General features: G+C 34.7%; 1 protein-coding gene across 1 annotated transcript in view; it reads left to right on the forward strand.

The window, feature by feature from the left end:
* Window positions 1-19668, forward strand: part of LOC106836908 (disintegrin and metalloproteinase domain-containing protein 5-like) — a 186217-nt gene that overhangs the window by 118388 nt on the left and 48161 nt on the right. Inside the window, exons 16-19 of the mRNA XM_070499711.1 lie at window positions 4842-4932; window positions 5562-5781; window positions 16875-16961; window positions 17657-17768. Coding sequence (XP_070355812.1) covers window positions 4842-4932; window positions 5562-5781; window positions 16875-16961; window positions 17657-17768 — 510 coding nt within the window. The remainder of the gene's footprint in view (window positions 1-4841; window positions 4933-5561; window positions 5782-16874; window positions 16962-17656; window positions 17769-19668) is intronic.

The following is a 19668-nucleotide window of genomic DNA, read 5'->3' on the forward strand; positions in this document are numbered from 1 at the left end:
CAGTTGGGGGCATACTTGACTGTTGTGACCATGGGTCTAATAGAGCAGGGCACCATGTGTAGGGGTGCATGGTTACACCAGGTCTAGGGGTCAGTATGATGTCTCTTTGGCTCAGGCTGCTGGTATTGACAACTGTGTGGTTCTTGGTGAGCACTATGGGGGTCTGCAGTGTCTGTAAGCTGATAGAGTCCTAAGCATCCCCACTAGGTCTGGCGGCTAGGGACTGAGGGCAGACAGTGGTGGTGGCCAGAGCTGGTGGTGTGCATACCCTGTCTTCAGGAGCCAACAGCAAGTGTCCATGTAGTTGCAAGGCCAAGTTGTAGACACACACGTAGTGATGGGGACTAGGTCAAGTAGCAAGGCCTGGGACCAACTATGGACTCAGAGACCCTGGCTGTTGGTGTGCTTCCCTGTGACTGTACACTCTTCCTCAGGTGTGCACACTGCAGTGAAGTTCAGTGACAGGGGTCAAGCTGGAGTCGTGCAGGTACACAGCTGTTGTACCTAGGTACAGCTTGGTGCAGTGGTGCTTCAAGTGACAGAAGACAGGACCTCATTCAGGCCCAGAAGTCTCTAGCTGTTGATGCACTCACTCTTGGCTGCATATTCTCCCCCACCAAGGTGTGTGCATTGCAGTGGAGGTCAATGATAGGTGTCAGGCTGGTGGTGTGCAGGTCCACAGCTAGAGGGGCTAGTCCCAAGCACAGGCTTGGTGGTGGGGTTCAGCTAGGGGTTCTATGCTGGTAACATGAATTCATGCAGGTACAGAAGCTCTAGCTGACTGTAGGCATTGCTACTGTGCTCTGATGGGGGTGGGGATTGTCTCAGTTCATGGGTCTCTTATATTTGCACAGCAACAGAGACCTTCGATTACTACTGGTGTGGTTCCTGAGGTCCAGTTGGGGGAAGGATTCAGGTAGTAGTGTCAGTGAATGTGAATAGCTGTGGGGTGAAAGCTAGTAGAGATCTGCATGGGGTCCTCAGCCACTGTACTGGTCTTTGCTTTCATCAATGGTAAAATCTGCTGAGTTCATCTCCGAGCAAGTCTCTGTGAACTGCAGTGCTCCGGTTCTGTGTCTGTTATTAATACCCTTTGCTTTTCTTCCTTGTTCCTAGCTGGCTTAATATGTCTCAGCTTTGCCAGTCTGGGTTGGGTGAAACTGAAGCAGGACCTTTATGCAGTGCCTTGAGAGACTGGAGAAGTTGGTCAATCATTCTTCTCTTCCTTTCCTGAAAAGAAGAGTTCTTTCTAGCTGGGAAGTTCCTTCTTGGCACTGAACAATGCTGGTTTGGGGGATGAGATCATGCTGGCAAAATGAAGTTGTCTTTTTTCTCTTCTTGTATGATTTTTTCCAGTTTTTTCTGTTTCACTGTGTTGCTAAAATTTCCTAAGTGGACTGCAGTGGTTTCCTAGAGCTGTTTTGGTTCATGGATAGCTGTCCAATCAGTGATCTTTGTAGGAAGATGGAGAAGCTGGATTCTCCTACTTAGGCAGTTTTTTCACACTTAGTTTTCTCAATGCAATATATTTTTTATGGCTTTAGTTCAGGTCTAGACGACTTAAATTTCATTTCCATTGGTTGTCCTCTTTATTACAATATTAAGCAGGTATAGAATCATTATTTTGGTAGTTTCCTTGGGGAGAAAAAATAGTAGTTTCTATAGGAATTTAAGGAGGCAAATGGAAAAAACAAAAAGACTACAGGTGGTCACGGCAATGCAGGAGAAAGAATATTACAGGCATGAGGAGGACAAGTTTAAGAGTGGTTCCTCTTCTTTGGATTTTGCCACAGAATTTTTGTGGGATGCATTTTGGGGGTCAGAATTTTGTTTTTAAGCCTTAGCATATCAATAATAAAGACTTATCCTTGAATATTTGGCAGTTTTCCTCTCTTCTGTTCTGAGCTCTTTGATATACTACTTTTGACATATCAAAATTTCCCCATGATTGCAATTGTAATTCTAAACCATCTTTGGTGAAATTGTACTGGTTAATGGGGTAAGCTAAGAATTGGGAGTAAATTGAGAATTTATTCAGCAAAATTCTCTCAGGTGTGTTTTAGATGTAGAAAGGCCAATTTTAACACAAAGAGTCACTACAGATGGCATAACAGATAACCCATGTTATCTCCAAGGCTGCTCCAAGGATCTCCCATCACTCTGAAAAAATCAGCAGCCTTCCCAGGGCCTTTTTTGGTTCAACTTTTGAGGCTCAGGATGGCAGGTATTTTTGTGTTGTTTTCCTGATTCAAAGACCTGTTGTCCTGGTTGAGCCACTCCTGACTAGAATGTTTTTTTCCAGGACTATGTCCATTGTGGTTCTGTCATCTAATTACCCTGGGGCCCAAGAGATTTAGGCATACGTGGCAGCAGCTTTCCTATCCTTGCCTCCATTTTGCAGGCTTTGAATTGAAGTGAAACCCCAAAGCACAAAGATAGCAATTGGAAGTTAAGTTTGCGACATCTTAGGACAGAACCTTGACATTCTTACAGTGGTGCTGAAGTCGCTGATGTTCCCAGAACCCCAGGTGCATGTTCGTGGACAGACAATGTCAATGGCTGTTTATATCAGGAACGGTAATGATCTGCTATGGAAATACTCTTGGCAGAGGTTTTGAGAAAGTAGTGGCATCAAGAGGATGCATATTTTAGCTAGTAGGGCCAAGTAAAAGTCAATAACTGTACTTTGTTTTTGTTTTTCTGTTTTTGAGGGGTTTTGTGGGCTTGTTTCTATTTTTCTTTGTTTCCTTATGTGGCTGCAAGAAACTCTAGAGGAAAGGCATTTATTTTGTGGACTTTCCCTCTAGTGCATGTGAAGTGACTGGAGCACATTACTGAGCAGCTCCCCAGGCCACTCAAGGGAGCTGTAGACTGATTGGACATGGCGGTCCCAATGTGCAGTAAAGCAGGGTTATACAGCAAACAACGACCCTTCCCTATATAAACTTTGGTATTTTGTTTGTCATGGATTTTCCCTCCAATTAATTTTGATCTTTTTAAAAATATTGCATTAAGATGTTATTTGATTATTGAGTTTTTGTTCGTCTACCCCCTTAAATTTTACACAATCTAATCATGGCCCAGTACAGAATTTGGGGGAATTGGGAAGTTTAAATTAGATTTAATCAAAGCAGTATTTTGATTGGAGCAAAGAAAACAGAAGCTAATTACTTATTGGATGAGTTTAAGAGTAGGCCCTTTCAAAAAAGAATGGCTGACAATGGTGGATTCTGCTCACAAATCTATTTTGACCTGTTTTTATAAGACCCTGTATATTTATGGGTTGTGTCTTTCAGGAGAGAGAGTGTGAAATGTATAGATCATGTTCCCCAACTATGAAAATCTATGAAATTGCTGAAGAGAGTTCCCTTGTCAATTAATAGTGGTGACAACAAAAGATCCCAGTTCTTATCACATGTGATTAACATGGTCAGCGCAACCCAACTCTAAATGACCAAGTCAAAGTGATGAGGCAGCTATTATATTGTGGGGGATCAGAAATTTTCATCTCAAAAATGTCTCTTGGGGCTGGCCCCGTGGCCGAGTGGTTAAGTTCGCGTGCTCCGCTGCAGGCGGCCCAGTGTTTCGTTAGTTCGAATCCTGGGCGCGGACACGGCACTGCTCATCGGACCACGCTGAGGCGGCGTCCCACATGCCACAACTAGAAGAACCCACAACGAAGAATACACAACTATGTACCGGGGGGCTTTGGGGAGAAAAAGGAAAAAATAAAATCTTAAAAAAAAAAAAAAAAAATGTCTCTTTGGCTTGATTACTTTTAAGAACAAAAGACTCAGAAAGAAACTTTGACCTTCCCCTAAACTGCTTAAAAGAATTTAAGGTAGAAGGCCTGTCCCAGGAAGGAGCTATCACCATAGATTACTCTACGTGTGGTAGACTGGGAGGAACCTTGCTAGGCCTGTTTTTATCAAAGTTAACTCTTAGGTCACATTGTTTCTATATGGCCCAGTAAACACTTGTTTACCAAATATGTGCCTTTCCATCTCCAAGTAAATTGCCTTTCTCCCCTTTGAAGTCCCAAACTACTAGCCCCAACATCTTCCTTTAACTAAAGATGGTGTTTACGGTGGTGGCTTCCACCATTTTGGCAAGTTACTCAGTTTTCCTTGGTTTCTCCCATGCACACATGTTGTTAGATTTTGTTTGATTTTCTCCTGCTGTTCTATCCCATGTCAATTTAATTCTTAGACCAACCAAGAGAACCTAGAAGGCAAAGGAATAGTTCTTCTTCCCCTCTAATATACCTTTGAATATTTCATGATTTTTCAATTAGATATAACTAAATATATAAAAGGGCTGAAGTAGGTGAACATTAACATCCTTCCTAATTTTAAAATTCAATAATTCTTAGCTATTAATTGTTAGGATACTACAGAACAGAAATGAAGATGCTAGTATGGAACAAGAAGAGTTAAATCAAACACTCTTATCAGTATTGCATTATAGACACTATTTTTCTCTTGTTCTGTTTGGAATAAGAGCAAACAATATTTTCACAGTGAGTAGGAAACTAAGGCAAAGAGTAAAAAATTTAGAGGAAATAGAGAAGGCCGTGGCTGCTTATTTTTCTAAGAACATAGGACCACTTGAATAATGTTGCTGTTTACTCTATTTTCTATTTGATACAGAAAAAAGTCTACCAGGCTTAAAATAAGGAGCGGGCTTTTAAATCCTAGATCTACCCTTAGCAACTTTTCAATGTTAGGTAATTTAATGCTAGATAATTCCCTAGGGATCACATGATAATTTCCAGAATGAGTCTATTATTTCTATAATGATAATTGGAATTATATATTATAATGTACTTTTTTTTCTTTCAGATTCTAGAGGCGCTCCGTTTTATTGTTTTGATGAAGTAAATACAAGAGGAGATAGATATGGCAACTGTGGTCGAAACTTTTGTGATTTTCCGTATGTATTTAGAAAATCATAATTTTGTTTGGAATGTAGGTCATATATTGCTGATATCCTCGAATATATTATGTACACATTAAAATGGCATTTTATATGAGATTTTCTTTGTTTCATGAACTGAGCTGAACAGTATTACCCATTGCCTACAAAAAACATGTGTTCAGTGCCTATAATGTTACTACAACAATGATCATAAAAATTGCCTCTATTTATTGTTGTGATGAGCTAGACATGTTATGTAGTATATAGATCCTGTATATTTGTAATATATATTATAAACATATATTTACATACATCAAACATTTGTAGTAAGAATTATTTATCCCATTTTTTAAATTAAAATATTGAAGACCAGAGATCATTTGCTCAAATTTTAGAAGCTAATATAGGACATTTCAGGACTGTCAGATTGTAAACATCATTATTTTTTCCCCTGCCACATTGCCTTAGAAACCAAAAAGAGGCACATCATACATAAGTCAATGTGCTCAAAAAAATTTTGCTGAAAGAAAATTGTTGAAACCTGGATTTAAATTAGTAAAACACTTCTTTAACTAGCTAAATCAGCAATCTGTGTTACTTCAGTAAATGATAAGATAAATTTCTTTTCTTCCTTATGCTTCTAGTAATCTTCTGTGTGGAAAATTAGTTTGTGCCTGGCCACACAAAGGATTAATAACAAAAGTAAATTTCTCTGTGATTTATGCACATGTACGAGATGCAACATGTGTGTCTGTATTTCGGAACAAAGAGAGGCTACCTAGAGCTACGATCACAACAGTTGAAAGACCTGAAGACAGAGATGAAACATTTGTACAAGATGGCACTGTGTGTGGTCCTGAGATGGTAATTAGAACTACAAAATTTCAAGTGCTTTAAAAATTAATTTTATGGTTATACTCATTTTGGCAATATACCAACCAATGCATTTTTAAACAGCCTTATTAAGGGTTTGTTTACCATAAAATTACTCATGATAATTTACAATGTAGTGCTTTTGATTAATTTATAGTTGTACAAGCATCATTACATCCAGTTTTAGAGTATACTATCACCCTCAAATTTCTGTCTTGCCCATTTGCTCATCCCCACCCCTGAGTGACACACCCAGTTTCCCCTAATATTAACATCTAACAATAGTATGTACATTTGTTGTAATCAATGAACCAGTGTTGATACATTATTATTAACTATATCTCATACTTCATTCAGATTTCCTTAGCCTTTACCTAATGTCCTTTTCTAGGATTCTACTCAGAATACCATATTACGATTTATTAGTTGTGTATCCTTAGGCTCCTCTTGACAGTGACAGTTTCTCATAATTTTCTTGTTTTTGATGGCCTTGAATGTTTTGAGGAGAACTGGCCACATATGCTGTAGAATATCCCTCAATTAGGAGTTGTCTTATGTTTCTCTTATGATTAGTCTGAGTTTATGTGTTCTTGGGAAGATGATCACAGAGGTAAAGTGCCTTTTCAAGTATACATACTTGATGATGTTGAACTTGATCACCTGACCGAGGCAATGTTTGTCATATTTCTCGCTGTAAAGTTACTCTTTTGTTCCCTTTCCATATTGTACCTAATTGAAAGAAGTCACTATGCATAGCCCACATTTAAGGAGTAGGAAATTATGTTCCACCTTCTTGAGGGCTCAGCATCTACATAAATTATTTTCAGTTCTTCTGCACAGAAGGTTTATCTTTGCTTCTCCATTTATTTATCCACTCATTTATTTGTAACAGTATGGACTCATGGATATTTATGTTATAGTCTGGGCTATAATTCGTTACTGCTTTATTTATTTCATTGTTCAAACTGTTCTAGCTTTGGTGATTGGGAGTTCTTTCAACTGGCTCCTGTGTCTCTTTGACATATTCTTATCATTGTGGGATTTGTTTTCCTTTGAATGCTTCCTTACTTCCTGGAATCACAAGATGTTCTAGGTTCATCTGATATGTTTCTTGCTTCAGTTCTTAGAATCAGCCATTCTCCAAGAAGCCCTGGTTTATTTTAATGGGAAATGGTATTTAGAAATCAAGATCCAGATGAAAATTGTGCTTTTTGCTGTTGGAGTGTCACTGCTTCCAATCTCATCAGCAGACAGAGCTAGGAAATATATATCTATATAATATTCATGTATATATTCATGTATATGTATGCATATTCATGTGTTTTGGCGTATATATGTATATTCACTCAAATTTTATATATATTTCTGTGTCTATCTATATATCTACATTAAAAAGCATGTGGTCAAAATTATACTTTCAAATTGAATTTGCAATATAGCGTTCATTCTAGCCTCCTACCTTTTCATATTTATAACTGTTTTCTCTGACAATGACACATTTTGTTCCTAATTTGCATATATATATTGTTCCATAGTAGAATGCATCTAGAATACACATTAGGTAGCTTCAGAATTGCTAACTCATTCCACTGTGAAAAACATACTCATTGGGATTCAACATTTATTTTTAGTTCTTTTTGCTTTTATCCTGAATGTATGTGTAAAAATACTTTATTCAAGAGTTACTTGGGGTAATTCACTTTTTCCACCACAATGTGGTCAGATTATTCATTTGAAAAACAGTATGCTTTGAGATTCTTACCTGTCCTTATCAATTGTATTTTGTTTTAATTTTTGAGATGCAAAATATAAAATGATTTTAAAGTTCAAGACTGTATAAAATTATACTCAGAGAATTGTCATTTTCCTATCTTTCTACCCCATTCACATCCCTGCAACTTTTCTATCCGATTCTCATCACTCTGTCCTACTCCCAACTGAGGAACAATTAATTGTTATTACTTTCTGATTATCTTACCTCTCGTTTTTTGCAAATGGAGCAGACGTACATTTTTTATATCCCTTTCATTGTTACACAAAAGATAGTCTACTACAGGTGCTCTTTTGCACTTTTTTTTCGGTTAACACTTCATAGGAATCAATTTACATCACTTCTAGAGAACTTCCTTATTCTTTTATATTTTCTTGCTGAATTTTATTTGGTTTATTAAAATAAATGTAATTTTTCCATTGTGAAATAATATGCACACATCAAAAATGACTTTAAAATACAGAGAAGAAAAAAAAAGAGGCAAAAATTCCTCCATAGTACTACCCCCTAGAGATAAATTCTGTTTGTTTCTTTCCAGTACTTTTAGTGTTTATAGCATTTTTCAGTTTTAAAATTATACAATTAATATAAATGTAAATTATAAAGGTAGCATATTAATTTTTTAAATGGAGAAACATTTGAAGAAGGTAAAACCAGAATCCATTTACCCAGAATTAGTCACAGTTAATAGTAGTCTTTTTTTCCTTTAATTAAACTTTTTATTTTGGAATAATTATACTGTAGAAGAAAGTTGTAAAAACAGTTAAGAGAGGACCTGTGTGTACTTCACTGAGATTTTCTTAATATCTATAACTGTAGTACAATATCAAAAACCAGAAATTGACATTGGTAGAGACCTTATTTAGATTTCATCTCTTTTTACATGAGTGTGTGTGTGTGTGTGTGTGTGTGTGTGTGTAGTTCTGTGCAATTCTATCACATGTGTGTATTCATGGAACCACCACTGCAATCAAGATACAGAACTGTTCCATCACCAAACAGAACTCCCTCATGGTATTACTTTGTAGTTACACCTCTCCCCATGTGTCCCTAACCCCTGGTTCTAATCAGTTTTCTATCTCTAAAATTTTGTCATTTGGCAATTGTTACAATAATGGGATCATGCATGTAACCTGTTGATGTTATTTATTGTCACCCAGCCTATTGTCCTTGGGATCCATCCAGGATACTGCACGTGTCAATAGTTTTGTTCATATTTGGTGTTGAGTAGTATGTTGCTGTATGGCTTTACCACAATTTATTTAACCATTCATATATTGAAGAGTATTTGAGTTGTTTCCAGTTTTCAGTTATTACAAAGTTGCTATTGATATTTGTGTGTAGGTTTTTTTGTGGACATAAGTTTTCATTTCTTTGGGATAAATTCCCAGCAGTACAGTTGCTAGGCTCTGTGGCAAAAGTATCCTTAATTTCATAAGGAATTGCAAATCTATTTTCCAAAGTGGCTGTACCATTTTATATTCCTACCAGCAATATTTGAGAGATCCAGTTTCTCTGCATCCTCACCAGCATTTGGTATTATCACTAACTTTTACTTTAGCCGTTCTAATAGGTGGTTAGTGATATCTTATTGTGATTTTAATGTGCTTTTCCTTAGTGGTTAATGATGTATATCTTTTCATGTGTTTATTTGCCATTTATATATCCTTGTCAGTGAAATGTCTCTTGAAGTCTCTTTGTGCATTTTCTAGTTGTATTTTTTTTTACTGTTGAATTTTCAGATTTCTGTATATATTCTGGATACTAGTCTTTTGTCAGTTATGTGCTTTGCAAATATTTTCTTTCAATCAGTAGCTTATATGTTCATTCTCTTCACATTGGCTTTCACAGAGTAAACATTTTTAAGTCAATTCAAAGAGCTCTTTACTATCCCTCAAGTCCCCCAAATTTTCTAAATGTCCTATATTTGAGTAAATTTTTGAATAAGGTGTGAGATTTAGGCCAAGATTTTATTTTTGTCCCTGGATGTTTTATTAGGTTCTCCAGCAGAAACAATAGCATATGTATAAATATATGTATATATATTTATACATTTATATATATGTACATATATATGTATTTACAGATATATATAAATATACATATATTGATGTATATATATACACATATATATGTATATGTGTCCATATATATGTGTGTGTATATATATATATATATATATATATATATATATATATGTATTTACGGAGAGAGAGAGTGATTTATTTTAAGGAGTTAGTTCATGTATCTGTGGGAGCTGGCAAGTCCAAAGTCTGTAGGTCATGCAGTCAGGATGGAAATTCAGGTAACAGTTGATGTTTCATTCTTGAGTCTGAATTCTGCAGAGCAGCAGGATGGACGCTCAGACAGAGTTTCTAGGTTGTAGTCACAGGGAGAATTCCTTCTTTTGGGAAAGTCTTTGCTCTTATGTCCTTCAACTGATTGGATGAGGTCACCCACATTATGGAGGGTAATTTGCTTTATTCAAAGTCTGCTGACTTAAATGTTAATCACATCTAAAACCTACCTTCACAGCAAAATCTGGACTGGCATTTGACCAAACAAGTGCACGCCATAGTCTAGACAATTTGACATATAAAATTAACCATCACAAATGTGTGATTGCTCTAGCAACATTTGTGGAAAAGGCTATCCTTCCTCCATTAATTGCTTTTGCACTTTTGCTCAAAAACAATTGATCATATTTGTGTGGGTCTACTTCTGAGGTTATATATTCTGTTCTATTGGTTTTGTGTCCCTCAACCAGTATCACACTATTGCTTACTTTAGCTGTATTGGAAGTCTTAATTTCTGGTAGAGTGATTCCTTCCATTTTATTCTTTCTGTCAAGATTGTTTTAGTTGTTCTATGGCTTTTGCCTTCCCACATAAATTTTATAATTAGTTTATCTTTGCTTATGAGCAGCCTTGCCAGGATATTGATGGGATTTGCATTAAACCTAGATCAATTTGTAAAGAATCATCATGTTTATTATGTTGAAACTTCCAACCCATAAATGTGGTGTATGTCTCCCTTTATTAAGGTCGTCTTTGATTACTTTCATCATTTCATAATCTTCACAAAACTGAGCCTGTACATGATTTAAGTATGTATGTATGTTTTTCATTTTCTTTTGCATGATTGTAAATGGTTTTGTGTTTTTAAATATTGATTTCCTCATGTTGACTGTTAGTATATGGAAATTCAATTACTTTTTGTGTGTGGATCTTATGTCCTACAATGCTGCTGAACTAACTTATTAGTTCTAGGAGTTTCTTTCATAGATTCTTTGGGATTTTCTACGTAGACAATCATGTAATTTGGAAACAGAGGCAATTTTATTTCTTCCTTTTGAATCAGTATACTTTTTGTTTCTTTTTCTTGCTTTACTGCAGTGGCCAGAACTTCCAGTACAATATTGAATATAAGTGGTCAAAGTGGACATGTTTGCCTTGTTCCTGATTTTAGGAGGAAAGCACTAGGTCTTTCACCATTATGCGTAATGTTATTGTAGAGTTTTTTTGTAGATGCTCACTTGCTGAGAGTTTTTATCATAATTGTTTCTTGGGTTTTGTCAAATGTTTTTTCTGTGTCAATTGATGTGGTCAGTGATTTTTCTTCTTTAGTTTGTTGGTATGTTGGATTGCCTTGATATATTTTTAAATGCTGAAGCAGCCTTACATACCTGATATAAATCTCATTTGGTCATGGTCTATAATTCTTTTTATACATTATTGTATTAGTGTGCTAATATTTTGTTAAATAATTTTTGTATCTAAGTTCCTGAGAGATATTAGTCTGTAGTTTTCTCTTTTTTTGTACTGTGTTTGTCTGACTTTGGCCATTTTGTACGGCCTCATAAAATGAGTTGGGAAGTATTCCCTCATTTTCTCTTTCCTGGAAGAGACTGTGTAAAATTGATATTAATTTTTCTTTAAATGTTGGTAGAATTATCCCAAGAAATAATCTGGGTCTGGAGATTTCTTCTTTCATGACCTTATTAATTATGAATTCAAAGTCTTCAATTTTTAGATTGTTGTAGCAATTGTTACAGGGACAATTGTTCTTCAACAACTGTTCAAGTGTTACAAGAATCTTCAGGTTATCAATTTCTTCTTGGTGAATTTTGGTCATCATGGTTTTCTAAAAATTGGTCCTTTCTTCTAAGTTATAGAACATATGAGTGTAAAGTTGTTCATGGTATTCCCTTATCATGTCTTTAATGGCTGCAGGATTTGTAGCTGCAACCCTCATATTTTGATGTTATAGTTTCATTTTTTCAGTTGTATATATATATTTTATTTACTTTGAGAATTCTTCTTTGACATGTGAATTATTAATAAATGTGTTGCTTACTTTCCACATATTTAGAAATTTCCCTGTTGTTTCTTCTATTGATTTCAAGTTTGATTCTATTATTATAGAACACTCTCTAGAATTTTAATCTTTAAAATATGCTGAGGTTTGTTTTATGGTGCAGGATATGGTTTACCTTGCTGCATGTTCCATGGGTGCTTGCAAAAATGTGTGTTCTGCTCATCTTGGGTGGAGTGTGCCATATGTATCAATTAAATCCTGTTCGTTGATTGTTTTGTTTAGATCTTTTATATCTTTGCTGATTTTCTGTTTAGTTTCTGTAAGTTGCTGAGAAGAAGGTGTTGAAGTCTCCAATTACACTTATGGATTTGTCTGTTTCTTCTTTCAGATCTACCTATTTTTCCCTTATGTATTTTGCCTTATGCATTGAGATTCCATTGTTTTGTGTGCACACATTTAGGATCATTGTGTAGTATTGTTGGAATGATTCTTCTGTTATTACATAATGTCCCTGTTTGTTTCTGGTAATTTTCTTTGCTCTAATGTCTACATTATCAGATCCTAATACAGTCACACCTGCCTTTTTGGATTAATGTTTGCACGATATAGCTTTTCCTGTCCTTTTACTTTAAACCTACTTATGCCACTGAATTTAAAGTGAGTTTTTGTAAGCATCAGATAGTTGAGTTTGCTTGTTTCTGAATTTTTGAGGTTCAGTGAGAATCAGTTACTAGTTTTGAAATGTTTCATTTCAGTCTATAAACACATAGGTACCAAATTGAGGATTAGGAATGCACCGAGAAGAGATGAAAAGGGCTTCCTCATATACCATCAGAAATATAGAAAATTTTTAAAACCACACAATTTTTCCCTCATCATTTAATTCAGTCCTTTATGATTAATTCTTATTTCCCTGGATCTTGAACTAGCAGTTTGCTTTCATGTGGCCCTGTGCTCTCAGATATAAAGGATTCCAGTAAATCCTGATTCAGCCTTGTAGTGTGATCTGAAAATTGTCTAACAAATGTCAACTTAAGCTCCACATCCTGTACCTGTGAGTCTAATTCTTGAATTCAAATAGTTTAGAATACATGGTATAATCCTTTCTACAGAGCACTGAAGACCTAGGTTCTATCCTTATCTGAGAACAGAGACGTAAGATGAACATCAGAGACAAGCAGAAGCTACCAGTTGATCAGAAGCCTGAATGGCTGTGATTAATTTATGAGAGTCACCAATAACATCAGAATGGAGAACAGTAAAAATCCCTTATTCTGGGGAGGAGTATGATAATAACTATTTATGAAGAATTTTATCAAAGTTTCTCTTGAAGATAAGAAAATATTATGGAGAGAAATGGACTTGATGATTTTCTAGGAGCTTTCAATCCATTCTTGTAACATGCACACAATAGAAAACATTTCTACTAATCACATTAATTACGTTTATATTAATAACATTAAAAATTAACCTGGGGAAAACTGACTGAATTTCTTTGATTTGACAGTTCTTCCTATGCAGCTCTTACTGTTATCTAATTAAAAAATATAGAGGATACCAAACAAATGTAATGATTTCTAACATCCTTATATTCATAAGATAAGAGAAGAAGTCTGTGATTTTCCAATGGCAGTCTCAGAATTCTCAAAGATAGTTTTAGGTGTTAAAAAAATCCTGAAGAGAAAATTTGTTTTGAATTTAGGGTCTGACCTTGATAAAGCAAAATCGAGAGTTGTCAGAGGAGGTACAGTCACTTGATTAAAAGGATCATTGATGTCTAGTAAAAATTGCTTAGCTACTTATTAATCGATGTGACAGTGCAAGAGTTTACGTAAAATAGGAGAAAGCAGTGAAATTATAAGGGAGCTTAGCTCTTTCCCAAGTGAGGAACTTGTTAAGAAGAATGATTTACATGATACAAAACACAAAAATTATTCTGGTGAGACATTGAATCTCTGTCATTTGGACAGATTATATAGAAGGTAAGGAAAAACTTTGTGCTTCCTCTGTTAAGAGAAAATTAAATATTTTGCAAGCAACTGCCATGTATACAATTAGAAAAACCAAATTCTAATTTTGCTTCATCATGGTATTTGGCTCTAAAGTATTCACAAAGAAATTTTTTAAATTATCTTATGAATAACCCCACCAAAATTGAGCAATCATTGCCAAAATTTTTCCAGACTCGTTATTTGCTTGTTTATAGGTATTAAAAACAAAATAAAGTTTACTTCACACAAAACATCTACAGTTTTCTATATTAAATCAAGTCCTGACTTTCACTGTCCTCTTTCATATTCTGAAACACCTAGTCATATAACACTAAGATAAAACTATTTTATCCTTCGGAAAACAATTACATATCCCATTACCCTGAAACACAGTTGTCTTCTGCCATTATTGCTGCTAGTATGGTCCCAATTGTATTAATTATAATTTCTAAACAAATTAAGTAAGTTCTATTTCAGAAAGCAATGAGAGGTAGATAATTTATTAAAGCTAGTCGGCAGCTTAAAAATGCATATACGCGTAATATAATCCTTTACAGTCACATTCACTTTCTTTCACCTTTTTAAAGTGGGAAAAATGAACAAGTTCATTAACACAACTCGAAGGTATAGCCATTCTATATATATAAAATAAGCAAAATTGTGTGTGTATATGCATGTATATGTACACACTCACAAATACATACAGATTACGGACAGACTAACTAACTTGGCCAAGAATCAGAATCAGAAACAAACAAAAGACCAAAAGGAGAAGAAAAGATCCAGAGAAGTAGAGAATCAGCTAAATTAAATTTCTGATGCCACTTGGGAATCACCCCACAAGCCACGTAGGTACAAGAAAAGATATGTTTATGCTTAAACAGTTCAAGAGGAACATTTGTTGGTCAAAGAAATTTATTTTACTGTGTCAAATGAGTCCACTTAGGCATCTCAATGAGGCCTTGGAAACCGTCAAAAATGTTAAAAACAAGACTCTTATACAAAGATAAATTGAGCACCTGTCAAACACTTGTTTACTTCACTAGTAAGGGAACAAGTTGTTACAGCTAATTCAAAGAGTATTTCAAGAACTGCATATTTGGAGGCATTAGGAAAAAGATTGCTGAAATACAATCACTGGATTTAATGTAAAACCTGCTAATGTCCTACATTGCAATAAAACCATAATTTTGGGGTTATCTTTTCAACTGGACAAAATCTGCCAGACAAAAATCTACATTATCATAAAACTTCACCAAACATAGGCTCTTATCAATGGTGACTAGCAAGTTAAACAAAATACATTTCCTTAGATAATTCAATAATTTTTAGTTTGGCCTCAGATGGGTCTCTTAATGAATGTCCAAATAGGACATTGAAAAGATATGTGGTTCTCTATTTTTTCTATTTACAAAGTTGTGGACAATTATCTTTAACAGGTGTATTAGCAATATATTAGCAATATTTATTATTAATAATCTCTACTCCTCTTTTTAACAGTGTTACTTTTAGATTTTATACAGATCATTTTTTATGTCCTGCAATATGTAATCAAGTGATTTTGCATACAATATAGGGAGCAATTTTTTGGAAAACATTTGAACATCTTGTGTGAATGCTAGTTTTGGTTGAATAACGTATTATGTGATCCAGCATGTTTCCTCCTAAGGACTGTTTTTGCAAAAACATTTCTTGAATTGTATTCATTGTTTCAGTAGAAAGCCAAATTTTTAACTTTTTAAATTTTAACTGATTTTAACTTTTTATAATGGACTCTTATGGGTAGATGCATATTTTAATTAAATTGAATATTATTATTATAATATATTCTGCTCTCATACAGTGCATATTTTAGTTATTTATGTTACACATAAGAAAACTATTAACAGTTAATGATATAGCATAATATTATAGAATGTCGCTAGAAAGTTCTATTTTATAAATTAATAATATATCTAATAAAAGTTCAATATTCTAATTAATTGTAGAAACTATTATTTCCAAGAGATACTATGGAAAGTTCAATTAAAATACATTTTTTGAGAGAAAATCTTAAGAAGTGCTTGCTAACTCGAATTTATTTCTATATAATACATTTTGATAATAGCACGTGCGAATGACCAGACTGTCACATCTGGCTCAACTGGAAACATATGGAATACAAATAGGACCTGAGGCCTCTCTCTCCCTTGAAATCTAAATGATAAATCTACATATCTATTCCAGTGTTCTAATCCTCCCTTTTCCTGCATATCTTTTTGTTATTTTGATCCAAAGACAAAGCTAACTCCAAGTAAAACCCTTCACAAAGTATTGAATTTCCTAAAAATTTTGGATAGTTAAGAAAGGTCACAAAAATTAATGTATAAATTAGAATGATGTAAATTCACACATTCAACATTCCCTTTCTTAGACCTTCTAGACATCTCACCATTGGGAGTCTTTCATTGTCCTATTACCTCATATAATTATCTATTACTCTTGCTTTTCTCTTTCTCCTCATTTTTTCACAAAGAATAGTAAACTCTCTTCCTTTGCTGCTCATACCGATGATTTTAAGACCTCAACCTGCCACTTGATAGTTCTCAGTCCTGAGTGCTCATGATAATCCCCTGGACCCTGCCCTCAGAGATTTTGATATAATGGTCTCAGGTGGAGCCCAGGCATGGGTATTTTTAAAATACTCTTCAGGCAATTCTTGAACTCAAGGAACTAATCAAATTATTATTTTCGGTATTTCTCTAAGAGGACTTCTGGTGCTAGATGGTAAGAAAATAAAACTTCCAACTTCTTACATAAGATTACATCTTTACAGTCTGAAGACACACAACTTATTTCATATTGATTTCAATGAAGCCACACTTATAACTTTATTTTTTGAATTTTTCCCAATTCTTGGTAATAGGGATTCTGGAATTTTCTTGAATTTTTCTTATGTATTATCCATGCACACAATCTGATTGTTTGACTGACTTTATTTTTCACTTCCTTTTGCTTTGTTTTAGTATTGTATCAACTATACCTGTGTAGAGATTGCGCCTCGTACCAATTATATGGCATGCAATGCTCCCATACATTGCAATAACAGCGGAGTAAGTAATTTCAATCTCCATTTTAAGCAGCATGCTTTGAACAATTCCAAAAACAGTTTAGACATTTAAAAAACTATTTGAATGACTTTTTTCAATCATTTTCTTGCTGCTTGATCTCATTTAACAGTCTATAATTTGTAGGTTCGATCTCATCTTTTCAAGAAACCTTGTGGAACTATTTATTAGAGAAGATAAAGTGGAAATGTTTAAGACAATTCTGGGTGTATAAAATGTTTGGTAAATATGTGAGATGGATATGCTATAAGCATCATGTGTTACATTATAATCACAATGATTTTCTTTTTACAGAGAGAAGGTAGAAAATGGTAAATAAAGGTCATTAGAATTTTCTTGCTACTCTTGATCCTTAATTTAGAGTCTGAGCTGTTCTGTGAAGCTGGCAAGTAAATGATAATCTGTGGCATGTTACTGGTAATTGCCACTATTTGGGTCTGGCTGTGATGAGGGTTGAAAGAATTAAAAGAAAAACTTGATTTGGCAACAGAAGCTAGATGTACTTTCCAAAGTACGGACAATTTCAAAGAAAAATTTGTGAAAATTTGCTTAATTTGTCTATTTAAGACAAATTATCTGTAATGGATAAATTCTCTGTTGAATAAGTATAGCATATTCATTGGTCTCTATTGAAGACCACCTTCATACATAAAAAATATTTTATTGTCTGCTTATTCCAGATTTGCAACAATTTCAACCACTGCCATTGTAAAAAGGGATTTGCTCCTCCTGATTGCGAGGTAATGAAAGGAGAATTTGGAAGTATCGATGATGGACACAAGATTAAAACTGGTTAGTGTCTTTAAAATTTTATTAATCAATGACAACATGTAAGAGAGTGAATTAAAGTATAGGTCTCAAGCTTCATTACAAAGCGACTGATGTCAACAAATACAGTTTTCTTTTATTTGTAAGATTTAAAAAAATCTATGCCAGTGTAAGTCTGTACTGTTCTTTCTATATCAACATTGACATTGTTTGCTAACAAAAAGTATACTCAATGTTAGGCAATTTTAAAAGTAGTAATTCCAGTGCATCTAATTTGACCAGTTAATTTAGATTGTTCCTTTTGGATTGTCTCATATATTCCTGGTTTAAAATAGAGTTAGTATTTGTTATATTAGTGCCACTAGACTCTTTCAGGATATCTTTTCTTTCTTTTTCCTGCGTTTTAAGGGCTCTGATCTAATCTTTTGAAATGTTGTCTTTAGAATCTTCCCCCTGGGATTCCTGAGAGGTGTTTTGATATTAAGCAGACCTGCATGAGACTAGGAACAGCTGGGGTATGCCCCCTGGTTCCAGACAGTATGGGGGCCCACCTAAAATAACCTGGGAGCAGAGGAGGGCTGTCCACCCTTAAGCCCTTTTCTTTTAGGAAAAATAATGAAATTCCTGGACAGACTTATCTGTAGCTTCTACACTAGGAGAGAGTCGTTCTTAGGGTGACCAGCATTTTAGAGAGCTAACACACAGCCATGTCAGACTGTGTACCACGCCAAAATAAAGCATAATATTTTAACCTGTTACATATAATTATACACATATATTATTATTTTCACATAAATATATGGAAAATAGGTAATTATAAATTATATATTATTCTGTATGTTTTACTTTTCTGTTACATAAATGCTATTATTTATGCAAAACAATAATATAACTAGTTAACAATATCAATTGATAGTAGTTCATAGTATAACCAAATAATATATATTAGCAAAAATGTAACAATATTTCTTTTTTTGAGGAAGATTAGCCCTGAGCTAACTACTGCCAGACCTCCTCTTTTTGCTGAGGAAGGCTGGCCCTGAGCTAACATCCATGCCCATCTTCCTCTACTTTATATGTGGGATGCCTACCACAGCAGCGCCATGTCTGCACCCGGGATCTGAACAGACAAACAACGGGCCACCAAAGTGGAATGTGCACACTTAACCGCTGTGCCACTGGGCCGGCCCTGTAACAATATTTTATACTGAGAATATTTTATAATATGTCATCTGACACAACAATTTATTTTATCTCTTTTTAAGAGCACTTGACTGGATATTTAAATTTTTCAGGCTATCATATTTTCTTCTTCATTTTTGTGGAGATAACATTGCTTTATAACGTTATATAAATTTCAGGTCGTCATTATATTTCAGCTTCTGTATACGCTACATTGTGTTCACCAACAAAAGTTTATTTCCACCGGTGACCATACAAATGTCCCTCTTTACCTCTTTAACCTTCCCCCACCTCCTGGCCATTCTGGTAACCACCAATCTGGTCTCTGTATCTATGTGTTTATTTATTTACTTTTTATCTTCCACATATGAATGAAATCATACAGTATTTGTCCTTCTCTGCCTGACTTATTTCTCTTAGCATGATGCCCTCAAGGTCCATCCATGTTGTTGCAAATGGTGAAGTTTCATCTTTTTTATGACTGGGTAGTATTCCATTGTATACATGTGCCACATCTTTATTCATCTATCAATGGGCAATTAAGTTGTTTCTTTGTCTTAGTTATTGTAACTAATGCTTCAGTAAAGATAGGGGTGCATATATCTTTTTGAATTACTATTTTCATATTCTTTGGATGAATACCCCAAAGTGGGATAGCTGGATCATATGGTAATTCTATTTTTAATTTTTTGATGAATTTCCATACTGTTATCCATAGTGGGTGTACCACCAACTGGGCACA

The sequence above is a fragment of the Equus asinus genome, chromosome 27 (genome assembly GCF_041296235.1).
Source record: "Equus asinus isolate D_3611 breed Donkey chromosome 27, EquAss-T2T_v2, whole genome shotgun sequence".
Taxonomy (NCBI): Eukaryota; Metazoa; Chordata; class Mammalia; order Perissodactyla; family Equidae; genus Equus; species Equus asinus.